The 26,580-nt window shown below is 34.1% G+C and overlaps 2 protein-coding genes across 3 annotated transcripts; both read right to left on the bottom strand.

Annotated features, from left to right (window-relative positions):
- Positions 1-11,483: 11,483 nt before the first annotated feature.
- LOC142610811 (glutathione S-transferase L3-like) lies at positions 11,484-14,278 on the bottom strand. Its single transcript, XM_075782754.1, has 10 exons — positions 14,086-14,278; positions 13,871-13,945; positions 13,387-13,447; positions 13,098-13,184; positions 12,913-13,011; positions 12,724-12,826; positions 12,561-12,640; positions 12,202-12,309; positions 11,845-11,925; positions 11,484-11,730 (listed from the first exon to the last, which is right to left on the bottom strand). The coding sequence occupies exons 1-10, from the start codon at positions 14,094-14,096 to the stop codon at positions 11,719-11,721; spliced, it is 717 nt and encodes a 238-aa protein (XP_075638869.1). The 5' UTR covers positions 14,097-14,278; the 3' UTR covers positions 11,484-11,718.
- A 4,671-nt stretch (positions 14,279-18,949) lies between these two features.
- On the bottom strand, positions 18,950-25,867 carry LOC142609392 (thylakoid membrane protein TERC, chloroplastic-like). Of its 2 annotated transcripts, none has more exons than XM_075780971.1 (14): positions 25,610-25,867; positions 25,427-25,510; positions 24,421-24,548; positions 24,248-24,324; positions 23,299-23,386; positions 23,022-23,102; positions 22,859-22,915; positions 21,841-21,922; positions 21,114-21,163; positions 20,870-20,926; positions 20,693-20,771; positions 20,097-20,155; positions 19,336-19,433; positions 18,950-19,240 (listed from the first exon to the last, which is right to left on the bottom strand). In XM_075780971.1, the coding sequence occupies exons 1-13, from the start codon at positions 25,719-25,721 to the stop codon at positions 19,356-19,358; spliced, it is 1,032 nt and encodes a 343-aa protein (XP_075637086.1). In that variant the 5' UTR covers positions 25,722-25,867; the 3' UTR covers positions 18,950-19,240; positions 19,336-19,355. The 2 variants fall into 2 exon arrangements, with proteins under 2 accessions (XP_075637086.1, XP_075637085.1); XM_075780970.1 differs by having other exon boundaries at positions 19,336-19,393; positions 25,610-25,864.
- Positions 25,868-26,580: the final 713 nt, after the last annotated feature.

Here is a 26,580-nt window from a genome sequence, read left to right as displayed (position 1 = left end):
GTGCTTTTGTTGACTAGCAGTTCAAAGTTATGAATACATAGGGGCCTACAAATATTATTCCTAAGTATCAAACAGAAACTTGGTTTTATATGGTCTTTGGATCACAAATATAGTGAAAATTGATATCTTATCATTTGTTAAACAGAACCGTAGTTATGCCGGGTCCTCAGACCTTCTACTTTGGGAAAATTAACATCTGAAGTTATTATTCCTAAGTATCAAACAGAAACTTGGTTTTGTATGGTCCTCAGACCGCAAACCTAGTGGAAATTGATATCTTATCATTTGTTAAACAAAACCTTAGTTATACCGGGTCCTCGGACCTTCTACTTTGGGGAAATTAACATCTGAAGTTATTATTCCTAAGTATCAAACAAAAACTTGGTTTTGTATGGTCCTCGGACCACAAACCTAGTAGAAATTGATGTCTTATCACTTGTTAAACAGAACCTTAGTTATGCCGAGTCCTCGGGCCTTCTACTTTGGAGAATTTAACATCTAAAGTTATTGTTCCTAAGTTAAATTGAATCTTAAGTTGTACATCTTTAAGTGTTAAGCAAAAATTTTGTAAGGTATGGTCCTCGGGCCTTACACTTTACTAAAATTAGTGTCTCAGGTTACAAAGTTTAACTACCATGGGAGTTTCTAAAGTGAGGCACCATATACCATCTAAACTAAGTTAGTTTTGTCAGATTCTTGAATGTTTTACTTTGCAAAGCAAGTATGCGGATGGCTTTTTAAAGGTTGTAATTGTTCAATTGTTGAAGTTAGACTTATTTATTCCGTTCTTTCTTTAGCTATGTGCTAGTGAGAACTTTCATGGCAAGCATAAAAATGACAAAGTAAAATAAACACAACTCAGATGAAAATTAAATAAAGTTGTTCTTCATTAATTATAATGGAATACATCATTATATGAAAAATTGGAAGTACAAAAAAAGTCCTAAGCTAGGCCCTAAGCTTTTAGAGGGGGTTTTGAAGGGAAGTGTTGCCAGCCTCGATGCTCTTCAACTCCAACTCAAAGGCAGACAAAACTTGTTTCCCTTTGTCTGTTGTAGTTGTTGAAGGAATGATGGGCTCCACATTCTGGCTTTGTTCCTTCTCGGAACCTCTACACTCGTCCTTCTCTTTATGGGAACCTTCAGGTTCTGTAGGATCAGGAACGAGTTCTGGCACCACGGGAGGAAGGGCGGGAGAGGCAACAACAAGAGTGTCTTCTATCTCCTGTATGTCAAGGGGAAGCCAAACGTCCTCGGGCTTCCTCAGCTCGGAAGCTTGAGGAACCCCTGCTGCGTTTAAAGCCTCCCCCTAGACCTGCTGACAGTATTCTCGGCACAAGGCCGCGAAAGCTTCTGTCAGCTGGTCCTGTGTTGCAGCCACACCCTCTTGATAACTGGCCTGCTTCGCTGCCTCCAGTGAATGCTTGAAGTTGCGCGTTTCCTCCTTCATCTGTGCAAGCTCCTTCTCCAAGTTAGAGCATTCCCTTTGGGCTTGGGAAAGCTCATCATCCTTTTGGTGAAGGAGCTTACGTTGCCCCTCCACTTGGTTCTTCATCGTTTTCAGGCTGGCTTCGGCACCGTCCTTTTCTCTTTTTAGATCGGCTAGCTGAGAGGTGAGCTTCCCATTTTCCGCTAGGGCCTGGCATAGGGACTTTTCTGTCTCTTGCCGTATCTCCTGCTCCATTCCAGCTCGCTTCCGAGAATCCTCCACGAACTTCTCGGCAGCGAAAACTTCTTGGATGGCTTGTGATAAATGTCAGGGGGTTAAATGCAGTAAAGTATTTACAAATAACCCTAGAGTATAAGTACGAAGTGAAACTTACCAGAGCTAAGTCCCTTTTCAAAGAAAGGAACAACTGAGGCTGGCTCATCTTTTCCAAGGCTTCCATATCCTTGGGCAGCAGAAGAGGATGCTCCAACGCATTGGCCAGGTGGAGGGCATGGCCTTGTTGGAACGCCCTGATGTTGGACTGGAGGGGAATTGGCGCTCCATCCAATCTTAGTTCAGGAGACCACATGGCTGGTGCTCAGCGCACCTCGGCCATGTCTCTGATCTCCCCACTTTCAACTGAACGGGCGTGCCCTTTGCCCTTGTCCAGCTTCTGCTGCTGAGCCTGTGGTGGCTGCTGTTTCAGTTTTTTCTGTTTGTCGCCACCAGCCTCCTCGGTCTCCACCTTCCTCTTCTTCTTAGGCTCTTCAGTGGGAGGCTTGGGGTCGGCTGGAGGAGGGGGTGGTGGCAAGGATGGGGGAGCTTGAGATCCCCTCGCTCCCTTCTTGGCGACTCTCTCGCCTCTCACGGTCAGGAGGCTCTTAAGTACATCTATATCTTCTTCAATGGAGCTGTCGTCTGGACGTGCAATCACTAGGCCGGCGATCCCAGAGGTCTCGGCGGGCTCTTCTTCCACGTCGGAAAGGACGACAAATGGGTTTCCACGAGGTATTTGGATGTCCTCGAGCTGAAACTGGTCTATCTCTTCGTCCAACGTGTTCGATGAAGACACTTGCTCCTTTGGGATAACGGTTGCCTAAGAGTGCGCTGCGAGGGGAATCGCCACGAGGGGTTGCATGTATAGGATGGTGTGGGGGTCGTCGGGAATGTCGTGGTCGGCTAGAAAGTGTGGCCTAGCTACGTTAATTCTCCTACGCCTCCAGTCACCCACAACAATCGCGTTCTCTATCTCCTGAAAGTCTGAGGATATAGGGTCGTACCTTAATATCAAGTGAGCCGCTCTAAGTTGCAGGTCTTCACTCATGAAAATTTCTGAGCGTAGCACTCGGTTTAACTCAGCGACGTTGCAGTGGCTCAAGCACGGGCGCACGTGTTGTTTATCTACAAGGAAACACACCAAAACGGACAAACATGGTCAGATTTGTAAGACTTGTGATAAACCAAAGCTAAACAGTTTGTAAATGTAAATGAACATTTCAAGATGTTTAGATGGAGTTACGGGGTGGGAAGTTAGATCCTAAGGAGTCACACCTGGATCTCCCCATTCGACTGGGCAGTGGGGGCCGTCGTGCCAGTTGCCTGAGGCGATGAGGTAGTCGTCCTTCATGCCTTTATTAGACTTGGGCAAACAGGAAATTAACCTAACTACACTAGATCGAGATTTGATATAATATCCTACTCTAGTAAGCTTATGGCATTCGTACATAAAAACGACGTCATGCCAAGTAAGGTTTAAGCCCATCTGCTCATTTAGAGCGTCGACGCTTCCGAAAACTCTAAAGACATTGGGAGCGCACTGGTCAGGACACAACCGGTGGTTGCGAAGGTATTCCCTGGTTACACTTCTCATAGGGAAGGTCATCCCACCTTCTATGAAGGCAATCATAGGAATGATAACCTCTCCCGTTTTCCTAGACCCAGCCACGGCTTCCGCCGGACAGTATCTTAAACCTATATCGCTGGGAATGTGGTATTTGGCCCTAAAACCCTCCATCCCAGCGGCGGTGTCAACTAAACACTTGAATCTACCCATCAGTAAGAAACGAAAGGGCGAGTTTTAAGAAAGAAAGTGGTTAAGAAGGGAGCCGAGGATAGAATCCGAGGAGAAAGGAGTAAAGAAAAAAATTAGGAACTTACAAGTTTGAAGTTGTGCAAGTTTCCACGGGTTTCTGTAGAGAAAAGGCGAACGGCTGATGTTTTGATGTGATTAGGCTCTGAAGAAATAAATGAAGGCGCATGTTTCCAAAGCGTTATGACGTGCGGGAAGCGGCCTCGAAATTGCATCCATCCCGCCCAACTTTTCATTAGGCAACAAGGGCCGTTGGATGCTTATCTCACCGTTGAAAGCACCAAATGGCATCTTCTGGAACACGAAACGATCTCCACACGCGTGGTTATTTACAAAACGTGTAGGGAAAGTTCTCGTTGGATCAAAACCCTATTTTTCTCCTCTGATGCTGAAAAATAGAGTTTTGAGGGGCTATTGTGGGGAGTAAAGGGACCCAAGCAGGCATTTGGGCCTTTGGGCTCTAACAAGGAGGGCCAATCTGTTCTTGATTAAAAGCCTGTTAATACTGCAAATCGGCCCATACGTCGAGGGTCCGAGGATACATCCGAGGGTGAGTTTCTCCTCGGATAGACCCAGTAGGACTCGGAGATTCCCTAGAATGATCAAGACAGAGTTCCAGAAAGACTGATGGTTAAAGGGGGGGAGGGGGGCCAAGAGTAATTATCTTGGACCTATATGTTTAAAAAATTCAGAATATATATACTATTATGATTTTTTTTTTTTTAAATCTAGGGGGGCCTCGGCCCCCCTAGTCAATGAACAACTCTGTCCCTACTAGCCATGCAGCCGCAACCACAACCACATGTCGTGAGAATTCTCAATCCACAGCCATGGCCATGGCCATTGCCAACACTTCAACCATATCTTGGTGGAATATCATTGCGGGCCGCATTGTGAATTACTGCCTTAAACAGAAAAGACAGCAGCAACGTCAGATGCTCTCCTTCGACATATTCATTATGGTATTTTTATTTTTTTTTTTAAAGATGCTTAAGCTTGAACCATCATCACCTTTCTCTAAAATTTTGTCTTTGGAAAGTTTTGTTCTTTTTTGTCTATTGAAATTTCTTTCACGTACTTTTTTCTTTTTCTTATATTTCTCTTTTGAATAGTCATATTTTTTTGAATTGTTTCTGTGGGGAGTAAAGGGACCCAAGCAGGCATTTGGGCCTTTGGGCTCTAACAAGGAAGGCCAATCTGTTCTTGATTAAAAGCCTGTTAATACTGCAAATCGGCCCATACGCCGAGGGTCCGAGGATACATCCGAGGGTGAGTTTCTCCTCGGATAGACCCAGGAGGACTCGGAGATTCGCTAGAATGATCAAAACAGAGTTCCAGAAAGACTGATGGTTAAAGGGGGGATCCCTGTACCCTCTAGAGGCACCGGTGTTAGAGAAATATCTTAGGAAAAGGCTGCTACCTCCACATTAAAGATGCTGCACCCACCTCCCAAGCCACATTAATGGGAAAGTGACCCCTGAACAGTAGAATTGAACCTTCTGGTTACTATTTAAAACACTTGAAGAAGGTGGTGTCAGAGGGGGAAGGGAAGATTTGGGCAACACGTGGATAAAGCACCAAGAGAAGAAGTATTTAAAGGGGGTAGAGGCCAAAGAAGGGAGGGATCGATCGGTTACCAAGAAAGAAACTAAGAATTGTAACCTTCAAGAAAGAAAGAGAAATAATACAGAAATTGTCCTCGGCTTATGTCCGAGGAAGCTCCTTTGCAATAATCATTTACTATTCGCCAATATTTTTACATCTTAGCCGGGTTATTAAGTTTCCAGTATCTCTAAACTAGATTTCATATCCACACTCTACAAATTTCATTGTTTAAAGCTCATTGGGCCTGAGCCCACAGTTGTCTTTGGGTCCCGGTGCAATCGTACACTTACAGTTTAATAACTTATTCTTTAAATATATATATATATATATATATATATCTTTTTTGGCATTTTTGAAGTTTTAATATCTGAATTTGTGTTAGTTTTTGCAATATTTGAACATGTTTAGCAGATTTCAATTACTATGCCATGTATTATTCTTTTGAAGGTAATCAATTTTTCTTTTATATTTCTCTATTGTGTAATCATATGTTTTTTTTTTTGTTTCAAAAATTTATAGGAAACAAATCTTATGATTCTGTTGTGTAGTCATATATATATTTTGTTTTGTTTCAATAATTTCTAAGCAATGAATTATCTGATTCTTTAACATTTTTTGTAAGTCATTGCACGTTCAAGCAATGGCTTCTTCATCAAATTGTAACACAAATTAAAGTCATATAAGAACAAATCATGCAATGATGTAGCTTCTTAATCAATTTAAGATTTTATAAAATTATTTTAGTCTACCTCACATATAGGTAGGTTCCTATGCATAACACGAGTTATCGACTAGTTATAAATAAAGCCCTTCTCAAGAAAGGCAAAGAGCTATTATTGAGAAGAATACTTGGCCCCAAAAAAAAAAAAAAAATTGGCCATGAACAACTAATCAAACTCTCTCCCTCCATCACACTCATGATTGCCATTTTAAATCTAAGAACGTCATGAATGAACTTGTATTGGTGTACAATTTTACTATGACTAGATTAATAATTTTTGTTTGTACTATTTATTATCCGAACTTTATCTTTTTGAATTTGATTTCTTTGATAGGCCTAAAAGTGTCATCAATCACAATAGACATGAGACCCACATATCAGTGAGAGAGATGTTGTATAGGACGGGCTCACATGAAAACTTTTCAAGTTATAGAAAGTCTGTTGTGATTAATGACACTTTTAAAACATGTCAATGAGAGAACTGTTGTATAGAACAGAAGCAGGAGATACTTTCTCCTATAACTCAAACTTACAAATGTGGCCAATTCCTTCTCTCTCTCTCTCTCTCTCTCTCTCTCTCTCTCTCTCTCTCTCTCTCTCTCTCTCTCTCTCTCTCTCCCTAAAATTCGGCAATCAGCCTCAAAACCAACCAGCCACCCTATCTAAGAAATGTCAAGACTTCTTTTAAGTAGAATAGTATGGTGGTAGCACGTAGATCTCCATATTATTAAGCTAGAAATGAAAATTTGCTTCTTAATTTGGGTCATTGTTTGCCATTATTCTAATAATTTAAACTGAAGGAGTGAAGGTAACAATGTAATTTCTTGGTGGACTACTTAGAATAAATAAAAAAATATAATATAAAATTTTCACATGCTACTTGATTAATTAGTTACGAGCAGGATACTTAGATTTAAAAATTAGTTATATAAAACAATTTGCCTAAAATTCCCCCAAAACTTGGTTGAGGGAGTTTGCCCATGAATTTCAGTTTTTTTTTTTTTCCAATTATTCTTGTACCCAACCGATAGTTGTATAAGAACAAAAAAATAATCTCTAATAGTCTAATCTCAGAGAACAAAGGAGGTCTAGACTACCCATTACCATAGAGAGAAATTCTTGTAGCCACCATACTTTCATCCTCTCCAAGTTGACTTACATATGAGAGGAGATTTTATCTAAACACCTTGATTATTCCTAAGTGCATTGGATTGTTTCTGGAAATCAAATAGGTAATCATCAAATCTTCAATTGGCCTTGAAATATCCAAGAGATCAGATTTGCAGTAGTTGGCAATTGACTTGTATAACCAAGAAGCTAGGAATGGGGGGAGCTCAAATACAAATACCTTACTCGTATTGGAGGTTTTGTAAGTAGTATTGTATCACAAATATATTCATAGTGGATTGAATTTTTGAGTGTGGTCTAAAAGATTTTTTCCCGTTACAGGTTTTGTCTTCGTCAATATATCTCTTGTTAGCATGCATATGTTGTGGGTGATTGTTAGTTCATTTTTCCCAAACATAAACGATAATTTTTTAGGACTATACCGAACCAAATTGACTTCTATTTATTTAAGCAATATCTTCAACTAGCAGGGGCGGTTCTACATTGGATTCAAGGTGGTCATAGTGATAGGTCAAAAATATATTAACTCCTTGTGATAAATTAATTGATTAATTACCCAAGTTTATTAATTAATCAAATTAACATGCAATGTACATGGCAGCACAAACAAATCACCAACTAAAGTATAATGCAGTGGAAAATAAAGTTGACACAGTGATTTGTTTACAAATGGGGAAAACCTTCGAGGCAAAAACCCCCACCGGGTGATTTTAAGGTCACCACTCTCGAGAATTCACTATTATCACAATAAGCGGTTACAAGAAATCTCAGTACTTTATACCAACCTACAATTGAACCCTTACCCCAATACCCAATCGGACTTATTCTGTAGTGACAATCTCTCCTTGTATTGCACGGTTCCCAGTACGTGACTAACCAATAGATGCGTGGATTCCAGTACGCGACTTGATCACCAATTTGAGAAGGATGTTGGCTACAAAGTTCTTTAGTTCATCACACAATGAAGATCACGAAGTTGATTAGTCACAAAATCCTATGGTATACAAACACAACAGCTTCTTCAAGATAAAGTAAGGCAAACTAAAAGGAAGCAACTATTAGTATATATAGTTTTGGGTAAACTACGTATTTGGTCTTTGTCCATTATATCTTATTTTAATTTAGTTCCTAACCTTTTAATTGTGTCAATTTGGTCTCTAACATTTTAGTGTCGTGTTAATTTAGTCCCTAACTGATTTTTTATTTTGGTCGTTTGTCACGTTAGCAATTTCAATCCAAGAGATAACTGCAGTGACTAAATTGACACGGCACTGAAAGGTTAAGGACTAAATTGAAATATGATGTAAATTATAGAAACCAAATACGTAGTTTACCCTATAGTTTTTAATAAATACATTTTATAACAATTCTTTTTTAGTAAAAAGAAAATGCATAGGGGGAAAGGGCAATCCCTCGCACCCAGGGCAACTAGAAGAAGATAAACACCTACACATTCACTAGTGAGGGGACACTTAAATTCAAGACCAAAGTCTTGTTAACCCAAATCCCTTACCACTAGGCCACCCACCACGTTGGCCATAGCATAACATCTGTAATCTAGCTTGTATTTCCACTTCCTCTGTGTCTGACTTACCAAAATAAAAACCTCCTCTGTATTCGTGTGTTTTGTGCTGAATGATAGTAACGCCTCCTTATAAGTAAAAGAGTTTATTTATTTATTTTTGCTGTCAATAGTAAAAGAATACTTATATGGAACAAATCTAAATAGTCATTACTAAACTGCATGGTGATTCTTTTGTGGTTGCCTATCAGTTTATGTAAGTTATACTGCAGGGTGATTCTTTTTACGGGATTTTATTTTAGATATGATTTTAGCTTAGTTTTATGGCCTCGAAGAAATTATTATACCTTTAAAAAAGTGATAGCTTTAAAACTTTGTATTCCAAATAAATAAATAAAACATTGTATTTCAAATTTTTAGATGGAAAAGAAAAACTTGAGGAGCAAACGGACTTAAATGTGGGCAAAATATGGTTCACACTTCACAGCTCTTTTAGCTTTAGGAATCTCTTACCAAATACTGTTCCCTTATTTTATTTTTTATATAAAGTTATTAACTTTAATTATTTATGTACAAATTTTTAAATTAATTTTTATTTATTATTGTACTTTTACTCGTTAGAATGAGATTTCATCTCAACACACTTTTTGAGATTTTGAGAAGAATTGCTTTTTGGAAAGCATACTACGGTGCAAGTTGTGAGATATATCTTATAAATGGAATTCTTATTCATGAGTCAACACACACACACAAAAGGTCTTAAAAGCACCTTTATATAAAGAAAACTCATCCTTTGAACACTCCAATAGTAGTTTAGTTAATTGATGGAAGTGACCATTTTTGTCCTCAAGAAGGTGATAAAGAAACTCTTAGTTCTAATTCTAAAGTACCATATTTTAATAAAATCAGTGGTTTGGTGTATCTTGTGAATTGCATAAGATCTGACATTACCTTCTTGATCAAATTACTAGCAATGTATTGTTAAGCATCAACGGTGGGATTTTCAAATATTAACTCAATAAAAATTATTAGGTGGTGTAATGTACTTGAAGTTACATTCATTGAGTGTGTGAGAATATTTGTAGTGTTGGAAAAATTTAGTATCAAAAAGTTTCTTACCGTAATTGTGAGTTTCCATGTATTTTAATTTCATTTCAATTGTAATTTCATCAAATCATTGAGGTTCGAGTCCAAAAGAAAGACTTCAAGTGCTACAAAAGGAATCTTAATTAAGTGAGATACAATGTGTCAGGAGAAATTTCAAGCAAGACAGTCAAATTTGAAAATTAGTTACATAAAACAATTCACCTAAAATTCACTCGAAACTTGGTTGAGTGAGTTTGCCTAGGAATTTCAATTTTGATTTTCCTAATTATTTTTTTAGCCAACAAACCCTTATTTGTGACTTGTATAAGAGCGAAAAATAATCTCTAAATTGACTTGCAAATGAGAGGAGATTCCATCCAAACACCTTGATAATTCATGAGTGCATTTGATTATTGCTAGAAACCATAGAGGCAAATCATCAAATCTTCAAGTAGCCTTGAAAAATATAAGAGATTGGGATTTGATGTTGGCAATTGACTTGCATAACCTAGATGTCAAGAGCGGAGAGCTCGAATACAGATATCTTACTCATTCGAGAGATCTTGTAAATAGTATTTTTTTCATAACTATTTTCATAGTGGATTCGATTTTAGAACATAATCTATAAGGGTTTTTCTTTTCGTCAATATATTGCTTGTTAGTGTGCATTTATTGTGGGTGATTGCGGGTTTATGGTTGTGTTCATATTATCCATGAAATTGATTAATCAACTACACGAACCTTGGTTAAAGAATTTGATAAAATTAGTAATAAGTTGTGCTAGGGATCTGCATAAGCCTTTTTCAAGGTGTAAGCACACACACAAAAATGCATATATTTAAACAAGAGGGTTTTGATTCTCACACATTTACTATTTCACGTATCTTTTTTCACATACACTTTTATGTGTTAAAATGTAGACATTTTTGTATCAATTATGGATATATATGTGTAAAATAGTAGATGTAAACGAATATGTTTCCTAAACATAAACAATATTTTTTTAAGGACTGTTCTGAACTAAATGACTTATGTTAAAGACATATTTTATGCAATTGACAAAATGCACTTTAGTTGTAATTTGGGTAGATCTAGGATGGGTTTAGCACTTCAAGAAATATGTTGTTCAAGTCAAGTGTTAAAACCATAAAGGTCTAACCAAGAAACAAATGAAGAAAAGCTGTTCATTAAATCTCAACAACAATCTCGAAAGAAAGACTTCTATCGAGGTTTATAGTTGAAGCTTGACAAAAATTGATTCTATTGAGACTTACGAAATCAGAATTTCCAGATCTGATTTTCAGGCCAAGCTTATGTATTTGTGTAGGATTTCTTTTCTTACAACCCTAGACATATATAAGGTTTATTTTAAAGGTCGTCACACAAGAGAACACATGCAGAAAGTGACCTAGTGCCTTATTCTCTCTGCAAGAAGTTACTGCGTCTTTTGCGTCTTAGGGTTTTGTAATCAAGTATTTCTTGATCTTCATTGTTGATGAAGTGAAAAACTTTACAGCTAACATCTTCTACAAGTTGCTGGAGTTAGTCACGTACTGGGATCCATGCAAAAGGATTGCATTCATATATTGAAGAGTTCAGAGGTTCAGAAGCGGTAGAAGGTTTCTGCTGTAAGTTTGTCTACGGAGATTGTAGAGTCTAATGACAAAGATTTTGTATTAGATCTGAAACTTCTCTTTACTATAGTGAATCGCTTTTCGAGAAGGTTTCCCCCCAAGTTTTTTACTGTGAAACTAGTTTGTTTCATTGGTTTTCCTGGGTCATCATATCTTGTCTCATTTACTTTTCTGCTATACATGATTTTGACATGATATTGATGTTTATTTGTTTGAACAAGGTTTATTCATAATAAATCTAATTAACAACTTGGGTTTAAAACTTGTTAATTTTATCAACCGGGGTTTAAATTTCCCAACAACTTATATTTATTTAAGCAATCCATACATGCTGATCAGACGCTGTCTATATCTTCAACTATTACGTACACATGTAAGACCTGAAATACTAAGAAACATTACAATAAGGCAAAAAGCCACATTTCTTCAACAAAAGAAAAAAAAAATAATAAAAGACAGCCACTTATTTAACTAATTAACGTCCAATGGAACTGTGCTGGTATGTTCAGTGCTTAGCCTGAGGAAGAAATTAGATTAAAGAGAGGTTAGCAAAAAACACTCTTGCAGAAAGTAAGAGTAAAAAAGCTTCAACGAAATCAAATTCATAATTCCATGACTAAATGGTTAGTACCAAAAAGCGGGCACTGAATAATTCAACGATCACTTTGGGATCCGTCTTTGTTGCCTTATAAGCATCAATCTTGTTCACCTCCTGTACAAGGGTTTAACAAGAACAATTACCATTCAAGAACCAAGAACTCTGATACATTAGGAAGTTCCTAATAGGAACTCATGCCTCCTTCGGAGCCATGTTTAAAGTCAAGAGAATATAAATATATATAGCATTACATGTAAGCTCCACCGTAAAGATTAATGACTAAAATGAATTAGCTAGTAGCTAAATCGGGGAGATAATAAATTTACAAGTTGCAAATGTTAGACTACTAGAACTTGCAATTGCCACTAAACATCATGTGTTTTAATTTACCTCGATCCACTTAGTAAGTTTAGGTCTTCCTGCAGTGATGTCATAATTCCACACTCCTGAAAGGAAGGCTTGGAATTTTTCAACAAACGGGATGTAAGCTATGTCCACCTGAAGATCACATAGTTTCACTCATAAATCAAAGGAGGAATTGTAGAAAATATCATTTAATAATCATATAACTGCTTTCCACTTCCCATATTTATATATAACTGTATACAATCATTGTCTAGAGCATAGGTAAAATAAAATTTGAATCTTTAATATGTTTAAAGAGAATGTACCAAGGTCAATATATACACAAAAGGCACACAACACAGAACCAACGAAAGATCAAAATCAAAGTTGAGAATTCAACTTACCAAACTGAGCTCATGGCCAAGGAAGAAAGGCCCGTCATTAAATTTATGAAGAGCATTCTCTAGGTGGTCAAAAGCAGGGCCTGATGCAAGTTTAAGGTTTTAGTGATCCCGGCTTCTATACAAAATGGTGTAAAGACTCGAGGCAGCAAGATTTAAGTCTTACCAGCTTCTTTGACAGTGTCTCCTTTGAATGATGTGAACACTATCTTGTTGAAGGTATCACTGTAAGTTATCAGTTCTTCAGCAAACTCTTTTTTAGCAGGATCCTATAGTCATGTCATAACTTTAGAGTCAAATTTCAAGAGAGGTACAGAGCTTTTATGAAGGGCACATTGAATTATGCAAATCTTACTTTGGGTTGAAGAGAAGGTCCTTCAAAGTTGTTGTCTACATATTTAATCAAATCAAGGCTCTCCCCAATGACTTTGCCATTGTGTTCCAATGAGGGTACCTGATAATATTTAAAAAATTGATAATCAATTAAGAAATTCAAGCAGCTCAATGAAGAAGCATTAGATAGGCACTTAAAAGCATCACCTTGTTTTCATGGTAGACTTTCTCTTTGTACCAAGAAGGCCTGTTCTGAAGGTCAATTGGAACTAATTTAATCTTGTCATGTAATCCCTGCAACTCAAATATACATCAACTTAGTAAGTAAAAAAAAATTCTCAAGAAAGGAGGACAGATGATCCCAGAAGGGCAAAAGGGTCTGTCTATTAATTGAAATTATAAGCTAGAAAATCAGTATTGAACTACTTAAGTTGAACTCTATAAACAAATTAATTAAGAAATGAGAACAAAGAGGACAAAAAGTGATGAAAATAACCTTATAGTTCCTGAGGATCCACACACGCTGTGCAAATGGGCATGTATAAGAGACGTACAACCTTCAAAAATGGTCCAAGTTCAATTTGGCATACAAGGTAGAGGTATAAAAATAAAATCCTAAACAAAGGGCATAATATAAAACTAAAGAAAGTGATACCGGACAAAAACAAACTCGCTAAAGATAATGAATATCCGACAAATAATACATACATACATATATATATAAAGCACTGGTGTGCACTGTACATGTCATGACAGCTGAAATTGATTTCAATTGTTAAATCATGAAATCAAGATTTCACTTTTTCATAATTATGACTAAAATAATGTTTGAAGATGAGATTTTTTAAGGTTGTGTATAGATTTGTGCAAAGATAAGATATTTTTAGAGAAGGAATAAATGTTCACCATTCTACGTGCAAGTATCTAAGAATTACTCTAACAAACATTAACAACAACAAAAAAGGGGTAGAAGAGTGAACCTTGTGGTTCCATCAAAGAGAGGAGGTTGTTCAGAAGTAACATCCAAAGGTTTGGGAAGATGCTCGTTCACGATCCTGCACAACCCACATAACAACACTAGTAAAAACAATCTTACTCTTTACCACAAAATTCAGAGAACCTCAAATGAACAACAACAACAAAACAGTTGAGAAAATGAAAAACTCTTGGTGATTTAAAATTCCAACACACTTACGCAGCTGCCATTGATGATGTTTTTTTTTTTGTTGTTGTTCGGAGAGTTCTGAGGTTTCAGTTTATTGTGTTTCTAATCTGATGCTGAATGTGCTTTATGGTTCACCGATCTACCATATTTATAGGACTGAATTCGCGAGCAGTGACGAACTCGAAATGCGACTGCCACGTAGGAACGAAGACAGAGTTAATGTGCCTGGAATTGTGGGCAGGTTCATGATAATTGATAAGGTTCTGGACTCTTCTCTTTCGTCTTTACCCATTTGATTTGATTACTTTTTAAGGTTTGACTTTTCTATGTACGTTGTTTATAAGACTAAAACCATATTGTATACTAGTCTCGCAATCACGCACCCCACACGTGCAAGATGTGTGTGGCTTAATGGTTTGCATACTGGACTGAACCAACATTTTGTTGGTTCAAAAATTCCTTCAAATCTAATACTCTTAAGTTTAAGCAGAGGCGATTCTCAGAAAAAAAAAAAAAAGAAAAAAAAAAAAGGTTGAAGTAGAGGCAAAAACGAAAAAATAGTCCAGTAAAAATATATATTTAACTTGCATCTATACAACTATTTAAAGAGTTTCTCTTATTTGGACTGAACATTTTGTTAGTTCAAAAATACCCCAATACTTTTAAATTTAAGTAGAGAAAAAATTAAAGGATAATCAGATAAAAATACATGTCTAACTTGTACTAAAACATTACCTATAAAATAAAAACACTCTTTATTCACATATTTGAAATGCTCCAACTACTTAAACTCACTTTTTTTTTTTAATCACTTTTTTTTACCTTTAATAAGTTTTAACAGTTTCACATCGACAAAAAATTATTAACCTTTAAAAAAAAATTAGAAGAGGACGGTCTATTGTTAGTGAGGCTAGTCTATTGCTAGTCTAAATTTTAAGAAACTAAAATTTAGGATTTAAAATGGAGTAAACTGTTGAGTTTAGTGTGTACTAGTTTTTAAGAAAAAAAATGTATCAAACATGTGGGAGATATATTTAAATAGAAAGTGTGCTAATTTTTAAGAAAAAAGTTTCCCAGATAGTTTTTATTTGTCTTTGAATTTTGTTGAATTACAATTTTAATCCCATTATTTAAATTTTAAGAATAAAAATTATCTAATTAGATTCAGGGTATTTTTAACATTTTTTGAAATTATAACTAACTTTTTGAATCTTCTTAATATATAAAGATTATTTAAATAAGTAACCTATCTTCTTCTTTTTTTTTTTTTTTTTTAAACATGTTAGGAAATTTACATATGAATAATTTCTTCAATCAATATTATAATGAGTTGGAGGAAAATAACTCCAAACCAATTTAGAATTAATTTTTTTCCCTATAAATTTCTTCTCCTTTCAATTATTATTTTTTAAAATAAATAAATATTTACAAGAATGCTCAAATATTTGATTTTTTTCATCTCCTTCATGCATGTTTGTTATAAATTAAAATATCACTTTTATATTTACTTTGGTTTTAAAATTCGGACTGTTCAAAAAACTAAAAAATTGAGAGATTTAAAGTTTTTTTAGATCAAGCAAGGGTTCAAACAATGTTAAATTATGACGTGTCATTTATTTTTTTTTATAGATTTGATACTTAAATTTGTGTATTAAAATTTTCATTCCTTAGCAACAAAATATGCGTGGCCCAATGGTTTGGGATTTGGACATGACCAACCATGACGTGTCATTCAATTGTTTTTATAAATTTGATACTTAAATTTTATATATATATATATATATATATATATATATATATATATATATATATTAAATTTTTCATTCCTTAGCAATAAAATATGTGTGGCCCAATGATTTGGGATTTCGATGTGGCCAAAACACCAATTGATTTTTTGGTGTAAGCAAGGATATAACCCAAAATTTCTTATTTGAAGATAAGGGACTTTACTAATTGAATTAACTGGAACCCACAACTCTTGGCTTATTTAAAGTTGTTGGTTAAAAGCTTTTGTTGTTTTATTTGGCTTTATTTTATAATATCTACTTTATTATCCAAATTAGTATGTAAGTTGAAAAATTAATTTTAAACTAAATGTTAATTAGAATTTTTTTTGTTTCTTACACACACGGTAAATATCCTCATAATTTAAAGGGTTAGTCACCCACTAATTCGTTAATTTTAATACTAATTTAGATGCTATGATACATATTTGCAAATGCTTAGAAAATATAAGATAAATAGTTATAATTAACTCTATATTTTGACTATTTTATTGCTATAATATCCATATTTTTATACATACATAATACATTACAATATTCTATCATCTTGTAAATGTTTTATGCATGTCTCATTCACAAGATTGGTAATCTAATATTTGTAAGTTGATAAACAAAAAAAATTTATATCTAATTACTATAAATAATATAATTTCAACTATTGGCTATTTATTGTTACTATAGATTTATGAAGGGGTAAAATTTGTAGTCATAGTATTTATTATATAAGAAAGATTACTTTTTTAATTAAGTGGCTTGCCAACAAGCTCGAGATTGCTTGGGAATAAAATAAACTAAACTTGAAAATGTACTATAATTTAGTGATGAGCTTAAACTTGACTCATGTTTGAAATAAAATTAAATGATCAATTTTAAATTTTAAATATTTTGCTCTACTCTGGTCATTTATAGCCTACCCATTGCATTAAAATCTTTTATTATTATTTTATTTTAAATGGAGTTTATGTTATTTGTTTATGTGCAACTTTTCACAACTTCAATTTTCTTAAAATATAATCATACTTTTATTTGTTTTCGGTAAAGATAATACTACAAAAAAAAAAAAAAAAAAGGTTACCATAAATTTCACAACTTTAGCAAATGCAAAAAGCTACTTTATTTCCTTCTATTAATTTTTTTTTATGGTGTATCTTTCTTTTGCTAGAAGAGAGAGTAATTAAAGCTACTCAAACCTTAGAAAGAGATGGATTGGGACTTCGATCTTCCCCCTCCTTGTAGAAGAGAGAATAATTGTACTTTTATTTGTTTTTGGTAAAGATAATGCTACCAATTATAAAAATTAAAAAAAATTAAAAAAAAAAAACTGTTACCATAAATTTCACAACTTTAGCAAATGCAAAAAACTACTTTATTTTCTTTTATTAATTTTTTTATGGTGTATCTTTCTCTTTTGTTAAAAGAGATGGTAATTAAAGCTGCTCAAACCTTGGAAAGAGATTGACTGGGACTTCGATTTTCCCCCTCCTTGTAGCTTGTGTTTGGTTGTTTTCTTTTGTGCAATAATAGTTTTTAATTTAGTCCAAAAAAAAAAAAGTAAAAAGTAAAATTGACCCTTTAAATTTTTTTAGATTTTATTTCAATTCTTTAACTTTGCTTTTGTTCATTTCAATCTTTTAACTTTCAAGTTTATTCAATTAAGGTTTTTTCATCAACTTTTGTTATATGTTGTGGTTAATTTTTAAATTTTTTAAATTTTTCTTCAAATTTTTTAAATTAAAAAAATTCAATTAATGATTGAAAAATATTTTCCAGATTTTTTTTTCAAAAAATTTTAACAAAAATTAACGGAAATGTCTTAATTGAATAAATCTGAAACTTAGAGGACTGAAATGAACGAAAACAAAATTAGAGACTGAAATGAAATCTAAAGAAACTTAGATGGCTAGTTTTGCATTTTAGCACCAAAAAAAAAAATAGCTACTTTATTTTCTATGGTGTTGCCATTGCTTTAAACTTTCAACGATGGGTCTCAATCTTTTTTTGTTTTGAGAAATAATTACAATATGCTGCTAATCCTGCAACTCGAACTCTTTTCTCCTAGACCTCCAAACACTTTGTATATGGAGAGTTGCCAATTCAACTACAAGAACTTTGGCAATGGGTCTCAATCTGTAACATTGCTGTATGGATACTCCAGAGGATTTTTCTAGTAATTTTATTGTTTTCCACAGAGTTGAAAATTTTATACTCGTTTAATATAATGCACCATGGCGTCTATGTGCAATGGGCTACCTGATGAATAATAGTCAATTAATCATATAAGACTATTTTCCACCTTGGCGTGATGTCGGGAGCAGTTTTTTTTAGTTATACGATTAAGTTTTTTTATGATTTATTATATTGGACTTCTCATTTTCTACACTAAATTAACTAATTTGGCACAAAAATTTAAAATTTTAGATTAGATGATACACGTGGTGCAAAATTAAACTTTAATTGAAATTCAATTTTTACACTAAATTAACTCACCTGTCACAAAATTTTAAAATTTAAATTAGATGAGATACGTGGTGCAAAATTAGACTCTAATTAAATTTTGATTTAAAATTTAATTGAATTTTCTCTCTGCTTTACTTATTATTATATATATAAAAGCCCTTCTCAAGAGAGGCAAAGGGCTCTTATTGAGAAGAATACCTGGCCTCAAAAAAAAAATTTGGCCATGAACAACTTATCAAACTCTCTCCCTCCATCACACTCATGATTGCCATTTTAAATCTAAGAACATCATGAATGAACTTGTATTGATGTACAATTTTACCATGACTAGATTAATAATTTTTGTTTGTACCATTTATTATCAGAACTATATCTTTTTGGATTTGATTTTAGGCCTAAAGTGTCATTGATCACAACAGACATGAGACCCACATGTCAGTGAGAGAAATATTGTATAAGATGGGCTGATATGAAAAAAAAAATTGAGTTATAGAAAGTCTGTTGTGATTGATGACACTTCTAGAACATGTCAGTGAGAAATATTTAGTATAAAACAAAAGCAGTAGATTCTCTCTCTCTCTCTCTCTCTCTCTCTCTCAAAATCAACCAGCCACCCTATCTAGAAGTATGGTGGTAGCGCGTAGATCTCCAAATTATTAAGCCAGAAATTAAAATTTGCTTCTTAATTTTTCACCACCAACACATTATTAATTTGGGTCATTGTTTACCATTATTCTAATAATTGAAACTGAAGAGAAGGAAACAATGAAATTTCTTGGTGGCACTACTTAAAATAAATAAATAAATATGATACAGATTTTTCACATGCTACTTGATCAATTGCTTCTTTAGCTAGTCAGACTTCTTCACCAGACTTAATAGCACCCCACCACTAAGACAAGTAGCTACAACACCAAGAGATGCTTCAGTTGAGACATGGAATCCTGTAGGAAGAGTTGAGAAGAAGATATTTAATTTTGGAATAGAAATTATAAAAGAGTACACATAGAACAAGGTGATAAAATTAGTAAATACTCACCAAAAAAATCCAAGATCATCTTACATCCAATAAAGCCCAGTACGATGCCAATTGACGGCTGACATAAAGCAAAGGAAGAAATGTGGGTTTTTGTTTGTCTGAATTTGAATATATCAATCAAAAACTATACACGCTACAAAATTTTCAAGTAGATAGTGAAAAAAGTAGGAATTCATTAAGCATGGAATTTATAACCAAATCTAGCACAATAAAAATGGAAATGTTGATCTTAATAACAGCAAGTACAAGCAAATCATATCCTTTTTTGGTAAGTAATATGCAAGGAAATTCTAGTTAGACTCAACCACTCAAGGACTGGTAGCATAATTGCCTCACCCCCATTTCTTCGTTGTATAGCTGCCTCACGAAACAATGACTACACACTTCAAGAGAATCAATCCTGTGCTCTCAGATAATAGAGACAAATATTAAAACTGACAGTTCTATTTTCCTACTATGAGGCTGTTAGTCTTATAAGATTCATGGTGCACCAGTTCCACCAGTTTGCAAGAAGCAAAAAAGCAACAGAGGGAAACGGGGGAAACAACAGCAGTGCCAATAAAGAACCATGAAATAAGCATACAACAGACTCTTTAAGTTTTAATTATGCCAAATGGCTCAAACACTCGGTTCATATTGCCTCATAACAAGTTGGTGAATATTTGAAAAGTGCATGATGACCTCATACTGACAGAGAAAGTAGACAACAGAAGATCTGCCAAATAGCTTGCAAATTTAGTTAGAGCAAGTCAGCTTTTTACCTGTAAATACTCCAAGTCTGACATACCCTCAGAAATCAGTGTGTAAAGCGATCTCAAACCTACAGTGTAAGAAGATACAGTCAACTAGTTATATTTAATATGAACACAATCACCTTCAGCAATATATAGTAAAATGACCTTTATCAATATTTGATCAATATTTGACATAAATATTAGATCATGTAATTATCTTCTGATACAAATGCATATTTTTCCTCCATAGCCAACTCCAAAATGCAATGAAAATGCATCTTTGATACATCAAGCAGTTGTATAAAAGTAGCTCATAAGGGAACTCTAAATCAACAAAAAAAAAACTACCATAAAGATGTGGAAATAAAATTAAACTGCAGATTAAAATGTCATATCCATAAACAGGCTTCCAGATCACTGATGGTCAGTGTTGTTATATTTATAATCACCAAAGTTCCTAATCAACAAAAACTTGTAATCATGGTGTGATAATAAGTAAAAAGAGATCCAGGAACACAGTGCATGCAATTTGTACACACACATCAACTCAATTTTAACAGGAACAATCAGTTTCAGAGATATTAATAGCACTTATAAGGACTACCAAAAGTAACAAGAATTACCTAAGATGGCAAAGAGATTAGAAGTAAAAACTATGAAAGGATCCCGTGTTACACCAAAGACTGCAGGTATTGAGTCAACCTAAAGAAAATAAGCGCTGTATCAACATTTCCATCACAAAATGCCAGTCTCAAAATAATACACATGCCTGACATTATTAAGAAACTGGGAAAACCTACTGCAAATGCTATGTCACTGAGCTCAATAACTGCTACTGTGAGAAGTAAAGGAGTGGCCTGCCCAAAATTTGTGACACCTGTTAGAAATCAAGTAAAATTAATTTAAGATGGTAAAGAACTTTAAATCTCTGAGAAACAAAAAATGCTACTTGCTGATCCAGAGTCAAATTTTAACCCGTCCCTTGCAGCTTTAAACGGTTCTATCGTATGTATGTTGAATATATGACACACTAATGTTACTTACTTTCCAGACACCACCCTGGCTTGTTATAAAACGATTGCCAACATAACTACCTGCAAGGAACAAAAAGGGATGAGACTTTAAAGCAGAAAGATCAATCAGTACAGAGCAAAACAGCTTTAAGGTAATAAAAACCATGACAACTCCATTATGAATCTGCCTAAAGAATGCTTCCATCATGTGTATATTGTTTTTAACTACCAAAGATGGAATACTATATCAACGCAGTACCAGTGCCCATGTTCCAGATTATGAGTGTGTCAAAAACAGGAGAAGCAACATTGCTTGCGTGTTTGCTCTCTAGTTATAGAAAGCAATAGAAACTTAGTGGAATAAAATTAGTCAGAGGAAATAATCTATTCAATGCAATTAATCCCTTGTCCAATGTGTATTGTAAAATTCAGATGATGAAGGTGCCTGATCTTACTTTAAAAAGTGCAAGAAAAGTATATAAATACCCCAATGACTAAGATGTCCTTATTTCACATTTTGACAGAAGAAAAAGGAGATAATCAGATTTATAAGCAAGCCTACAAATTAGGCTAATCTAGGCTCAACATTTTTACACATGTAGAGTTCAAATTGAGCTAAGAGGAGCCCTGACTAATGACTCAGCCCCACAAAGTAAGAAAATCCCTGTTGAGTACCAGCCTAGAAAAAGATATATAAACCAACTGGCAATAGTCCAATTAAGAATTCAGAAGGAAAGAAATATACAGCAGAACATTACTTGTGACAGGGATAAATCTTTGGCATGTCTTCACCACAAAGTTGTCAGATAGGTCACTGTCATCTTCTTCACTGGTAAATAGCTATCAAAAGATCACAAATATTTAAAGTCACTAGACATTTAATCTTCAAGAATCTCCTCTTGCATGAGACCTTCCTTTCTTTTCTAATAAAATTAGTATTAGCAATATGGTTAAATGATTAAATTCACCTTTACTTAAGCTTTTGAGACAATTTGTAATTTATCATGGTATCAAATTAGGTGGTAATGAGTTCGAACTTTATTTCCACTCTACCTCCCATTTAAAATGTTAGAAATTCTATGTATTGGGCCCCATTTATTAAGGGGGAATCTGGGCTCACATCTAAAAAGGAGTGTTAGAATCATAATTAAATGATTAAATTCACCATTTCCTAACAACTTAAGGTTTAGAGACCAAACACATAGATATTCAATTCATTCTCCTCTCTCTTACCCCCCCCCCCCCCCAAAAAAAATCTAGTTTAATAGGCAAGTGGAAGAGAAGGTTTTCCAAGCTCTATTGTAACTTTGATTCCTATTTTGGACATTGACCCACACCCACATGGAACATGGTTCAATCATTGCAGTTCAACAACATGAACAGTCTGCGGAAACTTGCCTCATGCACATTTACAACGGGAAAACAAGCTGTATACTGCTCTACTTTACCTTCAGTCTGTACTAAGTTTATACTTGTGAGAGACTATCTTGCAATGATTCAGTATACTTAGTTAAAAGAAGTTTCCCCTCAAACCAAGAGAGGAGGTGGGGGTGAAGAAGTTTCCACATCTACGATACAATTGAAATAGAAGCATCTGAGCTACTAATTCTTGATCAGTTCTTTGCACTAATCATATCAACTCTGACACAAAAATACATCCATTAAAGTCCAAAAACTAGTAACTTCTCAAACTTTTTCTTTAGCCATGGGGGAACCACAGAAAATGGATAGATTGCATTAAAAAATTGCTACATCCTTTCAGAAGAGAGATTTAACCTTAAATGAGGAGTATAGGAGAATTGCAGCCAGTAGTAGGTTCACTGCCTCGAATCTCTAAAACAACAGGGAAAAAAAATCATAAAGATCATGTAGAATAAAAAAGACCACTCACAAAGACACATGTACTATGTGCAGGCAACAGGAGCAACTAGAAACTTACCTGAAGGGTGGCCGCTCCAAGGAGTATCAACGTCAAACGAAAGACCACAGCGCCAGCAATACCATATGAAAGTACCCGATTCTATACCTCCAGCAAATAGAAATTTGTCATTGCCAAAAATTGATATATAAATGTGGGGGGGGGGGGGGGGGGGGATATATATATATATATATATATATATATATATATTAGCACACCTACATAAAATTTGAGAATTCAAGGACCATAATGTAAAACAATCCAAATTTTATTAGAGGGACAGAAATTTGTGCCTCACCTGATACATAATTGGCACTTTAAAGTACTTGAATATCAGAACAAAGACAAACAGATTGTCCACTGACAAACTTTGTTCCAATATATACCTGCACATAGTCCATAATGGTCATTGTGAAGGAAATAGTCCAAGCATAAAGAACAAAACCCAGCTCAAGTCAGCAGAAGAAGAAGATAAAATGAACTTAGTCAAAAATATAATATAAACCATGAAGTCAGCAAAAAAAAATTTAAGAACTGTTCAAATTCAAAACTATACATAATAGATGATAACATTACAAACCATTCTCTTTTTGTTCTCCAACTTATAGTGGTCTTAAAACATCCCTCCTTAGAGGGGCAATATGCAATGTTGGCAACAGTTCAGATTCGTGTAGTTTACTAATTTACTAGTCCTTTATCCTACTAAGAACCGTAAAGAACATTAGAGGGATGGAGGATGACTTAAGTGAAGAATAAATGAAGGCCTCAACAAGAAATCAGACTTGTATCAATAGCAAGCTTCACCTCCAAGGCACTTATTTTCTCACATGTTTGAACTTCACAAGATGCATATCATTTTCTCATTCATGTTCCATTAAAAATTAAAGGTAACAATATAGAGAGCTTTGGAATAACCTTCATATTTAAAATTAATGCCCAAGAGTTTGGAACTGCATAGCGCTGCTCGAATCACAAACAATAATCTCAGATAACACATATCACTGAGTCCAAGGGTTGATGTTTATAATTTGAACTGGAACTGTTATCACCAAAGAAAGGTTGCTGCCAGATATTTTAAGCATGTAAATAGTCATAGTATATGCAGATATGAGAGCTATAGAAGCATGGATTTTAGCTTTGGCAATATTGATTCATGCACGGATATTAGCTTTATTAAAAAACATTAGCTGTGTTATAAACTTTCTATTTGTTGTTGAAAAGCATCTATGATGCAAAATTCAGCATACCCAGTAAAAAACTCAGTGGCCTTGCCAACTCCATCTTTCAAACCCAAACCAATGCCAAATGCCACCGCAGTGCACACCTATAAAATTAATGACTTAAATGAAATTGCTCAAGATAATGATAGAATCAGTAGATCCCAGTAATCAAAATTAGCTCAGAGTGAGAGGGTGCTCACACATAAGGCAACAGTTCTAATAGAGGAGGTATACTCATGCGCCTGAGTTGTTTCTAAATGACTGGCCGAAGAGGAAGTGTCAGATGTCTCTGTGTTGACAATGTCTTGAGAACTGATTCTCTTGCTTTCTGCGAATTCATTCCACCAATACTTAAATTCTATTAAACTACAGCACCAAATTACATCAACATATCTTGCAGATAAGCAGAGCAACAAAATTTGAAATGTGTAAAATTATCGGATATGACATGGAAAATACCATCGATGGTAATACTTTTTATTAAATTCAATTATAAGGTTTATTTATTAAATTTTTTGATCATTTTATTATATTACATATATAATCTGAATAAAATCATTGATGCAACACATTGTAATGCTGTTAGACATTAAATGAACTAGCACAAATTACACAACTTCGTTATGGCATTAGAGTACATTGAAATCAAATATTAGAAACTGTCCTCAAATGAGAGAGAGAGAGAGAGAGAGACTATAAGGTTCCAGAAATAAGCGCCCACATTATGAAGCAATTAAAGCATCGTGTGTGTATATATATATATATATATATATATATATATATAATTTGGTTCAAATTACACCTAGTATCATCCACTCGATATATATATATATTTTTTTTTAATGTAAATTTTGACAAATCCACCATCAGATTACACTTTCTTCTTATACCAAGATAATCAAAGATTAATAACTATGTCATCTATCAAATGTGTAAATTTCACTGTCCTTTTTGTAACACATACGTAGTGCACAATGCTCAAGCATTATACAGGGCCTATAAATAATAAATTACCCCAATTTGTCATAAATTAGCAAATTAAAAGCAAAAAATGTAAAAATATCACGATTCATACACACAGTTTATTTGTTGGAATCCAATTAACGCGAAATTTAACCAATGATTAACAAACTCTTTCAAAGTCACAAATATAGAATTAGAATTAGATATCAGAGAGCATGAAAAACGTGATCACATGAAATTCACCTGAAGTAGATAAATTATCCTCCTGCTCGGTTCCTCTGGAGCAAGCAATAGAAAGATATCCGGCTCGGCGACAATTATGACCGACTGTAAAATCAAAATTCAAAAGGATTTTTTTTTTATAATTAAGACTGTATTGTAATACAAAATAGTACACACGGAGAGAAGAGAGAGAGAGAGAGAGACCTGTAGGTGTAGAAATGGTGAGAATATGGTGGTGACTGAGTTGAAGGCGAGTCCATTTGGGAGGAAGCGAAACCCTAGGCATGCCGGGGTGGATTACTGAAGCTAATCCCATGGTTGATTGAAGTAGTCTAGTCGGATTTACAATTTTTGGTACGAAATTCAAAAGAGGAGCAGGAGAAAGGAGTGAAGAGTGTTTTTTTTTTGGTATATAATCTTATCCTTTCGATTTTTTTTCTTTTTTCTTTTTTACAGGATTCACGTCGGCACCTATGTAAATAGAAGAAAAAAAAAAGTTCTGAATTTATACAATTTTGTCCACAGTAGCTATGGTAATTATGTTTACACTAGTATCATTTTATATTTAGTTGTTTATTAATGTTTTACGTATCTCAAGAATAAAAAAATAAAAAATTAATAAAAAAAAGATGAAAATAGATAATAGTTGTTGTATGTCAAAAAATAATAATAATTTAATAAATTAATAAAAATTAATATTTTAATAAAATGTAGTATATACTTTAAAATAGATAATCTTAAGTTGGGTATTTTTAAAAGTTAGTATGTAAATAGGAAAAGTAAGATCTTATGCTAAAATAAACAGAAATTTTTTGTACGAACTGATTCGTATACTCTTAGTTTGTTTGGGTTTTTAATTTTTTTTATCCTTTCTTACCTTTAATTTCTAATAATGGTCACTATTCTACCTACCAAATGCATGTAGCATTTGTCCTACATACGTTAAATGTCTATGGGGAGCAATTTGTTTTAGGTATATATATATATATATATATATATATAGATAGATTTATATTTGCAAAATTTTAAAAAGATAAAAAAAATTAATAATTATATTATCAATCAAATTCAATTCAACACTTAGAATTCCAAAATATAGTATTTAAAACAAGATTTTGAAAACAGCTGTGATGATATTTTCAAGATGTAAAGAAAAAAAATATTCAGTGTTGTTA

Source organism: Castanea sativa, chromosome 9, assembly GCF_040712315.1.
Source record: "Castanea sativa cultivar Marrone di Chiusa Pesio chromosome 9, ASM4071231v1".
NCBI classification, from domain to species: domain Eukaryota; kingdom Viridiplantae; phylum Streptophyta; class Magnoliopsida; order Fagales; family Fagaceae; genus Castanea; species Castanea sativa.
The sequence above is the reverse complement of the archived record's forward strand: the minus strand, read 5'-3'. Positions and strand labels throughout refer to the sequence as shown.

What these genes read in the sequence shown, in the direction of transcription:
- LOC142609392 (XM_075780970.1), bottom strand. Translation starts at nt 25,721, where the DNA reads ATGGGATTAGCTTCAGTAATCCACCCCGGCATGCCTAGGGTTTCGCTT. An exon ending in TTGGAGCGGCCACCCTTCAG is followed by an intron (nt 22,916 to 23,021) that starts GTAAGTTTCTAG and finishes CTGTTGTTTTAG; the next exon opens with AGATTCGAGGCAGTGAACCT. An exon ending in GCCAGGGTGGTGTCTGGAAA is followed by an intron (nt 20,927 to 21,113) that starts GTAAGTAACATT and finishes AATTTTGGGCAG; the next exon opens with GCCACTCCTTTACTTCTCAC.
- LOC142610811 (XM_075782754.1), bottom strand. An exon ending in GGATCCTCAGGAACTATAAG is followed by an intron (nt 13,185 to 13,386) that starts GTTATTTTCATC and finishes TTTGAGTTGCAG; the next exon opens with GGATTACATGACAAGATTAA. An exon ending in AAGTCTACCATGAAAACAAG is followed by an intron (nt 13,012 to 13,097) that starts GTGATGCTTTTA and finishes AAATATTATCAG; the next exon opens with GTACCCTCATTGGAACACAA.